Below are 2,049 nucleotides of genomic sequence, written 5' to 3'. Positions count from 1 at the left end.
TGCCTGTGCGTAGCTCCACCAGGCTGCCCCCTGCTGGTACTCCCATGTCAATGTTACCTTTGACCTTTTTGCTTCTTTCTCTGTTAATGTTCATTGTTTGTTTTTCTTCTAATCTCCTTCAAATATTTCTGTCTTTTACTTTATTGTCCCTGTGTCTCGGCTCTGTCAGCTGATTGGCTGTCGTCTGTCTCTGCGTCTGTGCTCTGTAACGCTGCTGGCTTTACTAAAATGAACCAGAACTAAAGCAGCTCTCACTGGACTTTGATTCAGGTGCTGCCCCCTCCTGGCTCCGCAGCACCTAAGTCATTGGCCATCCTGATGTTCTGATGAACTTGTATGTATGTAATAATGTGTGTCATCTGGCAGCTCTGAAAAGTCAACTCAGTCCTAAGTGATGGGGATGAAACTGCAGAGTAAAAGTAGAAAGTTCCAGAACTGTGGAGAACAAAGAAGTAATAAATAAAATGAGGCGATGGAGGCAATAGACAGAAATCTGTTGTTGTTAGTTTAATTGGAAACTGAACCAAATGTGTTCAACCCTGACCTTTGAAGGTCCTGGACAAAGCTGTGTTAGTGTTCAACAAGTTGTTTGATTTTCTGTCTCTGCGGGAGGAACGTAAACGTCCTCCGCTCAAACCCGAGGCCCCCGCGTCTCTGCGGTGTCTTTTGTTCTCTACCAGTTTGTGTTGGTGTTGTCCAGAAGATGGACTCGACCCAAACTACACTCTGTAGCCCACAGTAGAGGGAGCTGATGCTGAGCTGCCAGCTGGCCAGATCCACCAGGGTTCACGACCCCGTCAATGTGTCTGTGTCTGAATCGTGATGTGAGGAAATCCAACCACGAAGCTTCAAAGAGCAGACCAGTCCAGTAGACGCTGTGGTTGTGGCCCAGGTCTGGGGTTCAGGCCTCGGTCCAGTCCTGGTGTCTTCAAGGATCTGGTTGTGGTTTTAATTGTAGAGAAATTGAAGAAAGCAACAGTTGGGTTTGGGTTCCAACAAAGAGACAAGGAACCATGCTTCAAGTAATACTGTAGTAAAAGATGAAGACACAGAGACACGTGAACAAAGAAATGTTGGTGGACAGAGGTCAAAGGAGTCACTGTCTTCACAGCAGCTGGTTGGCCTTTGACCTCTGAGCCACACCTCCACAGAACCAGCTTCAACTGCTTCTTTAACACTGTGTCCTGCTCCAGTTTCTTCCCTCTGGTCTGGCTGCTGTGGTTTGAAACCGACGTGACGCTTGTCCAGACTTCTGCACCTGTTCTGTTTCCTTCCTTCCTTCCTTCCTTCCGCTCAGGCCGGTCTGTGGGAAATCAGTGTGACGTGGAAACCAGAGGCTGCTGGGTGACGGAGACGAGAGACACTACAACCTATCACAGCTGCATCACTGCAGCGAAATCAGTTCCAGATCAGTGTGGTCGTGACCCAGCAGCCTCCGTGTTCTGCCGTCGTCCTGAGGAAGTCGGTTGTTTGTTTTGTTGTTGATTTCCAAGTCTAACTTTTGGTTTTGTCGTTTTGTCCGTGTGTGTGTGTGAAACCGTGGGACAGGATACAACTCGTACACTGGAAACTCCGCAGCCTTTGTAGGGACGGGAGACGTCTACAAGGACAAGTGGACAAGAAGGTTGGTCCTTTCTGGTGTTGTTTAAGTAGTTTCCTGACGTAAAGAGTAGGGATGTGAAGACGCATCGAGAGTCAGTGAGATCTGTGACAGAAGGAAATGAAGTGTTTAAGAAGGCTGGCTGGGTGTTTTGCTGCAGTTGTGAAACATATGCATAATCCTCTGTGTTACTGCTCTTGGTTATTGACTAATGTGTGTGTGTGTGTGTGTGTACCTGTGTGTGCGCTTCAGCCAGGAGCAGGAGAACTCCGTTCCCGGTGCTCCGGAGAGTCTGACCTTTAAGGAGCGGCAGCGTCTCTTCTCCCAGGGGAAGGAAGTTTCCAACAAGGTGAAGGCGTCACGTAAACTGATGGAGTTGGAGAACGAGCTCAACACCAAGTAGTAGTGCTGGCTCCCTCCGACCCCCGCCGCTCCACCCCCACGGCACC

The 2,049-nt window shown here is 49.1% G+C and overlaps 1 protein-coding gene across 15 annotated transcripts in view; it reads left to right on the top strand.

Annotated features, from left to right (window-relative positions):
- Window positions 1-2,043, top strand: part of afdna (afadin, adherens junction formation factor a) — a 60,132-nt gene extending 58,089 nt beyond the window's left edge. For 14 of the 15 annotated variants that reach the window (XM_025057119.1, XM_025057120.1, XM_017033664.2 and 11 more), the window contains 2 exons: window positions 1,549-1,624; window positions 1,853-2,043. In XM_025057119.1, coding sequence (XP_024912887.1) covers window positions 1,549-1,624; window positions 1,853-2,003 — 227 coding nt within the window. In that variant the 3' untranslated portion in view covers window positions 2,004-2,043. The remainder of the gene's footprint in view (window positions 1-1,548; window positions 1,625-1,852) is intronic. The other variant, XM_025057128.1, reaches the window with a different exon arrangement.
- The last annotated feature ends 6 nt before the right edge of the window (window positions 2,044-2,049 follow it).

Source organism: Cynoglossus semilaevis, chromosome 7 (genome assembly GCF_000523025.1).
Source record: "Cynoglossus semilaevis isolate Cse_v1.0 chromosome 7, Cse_v1.0, whole genome shotgun sequence".
NCBI lineage: Eukaryota > Metazoa > Chordata > Actinopteri > Pleuronectiformes > Cynoglossidae > Cynoglossus > Cynoglossus semilaevis.
This window is presented reverse-complemented; position numbering and strand designations above follow the sequence as displayed.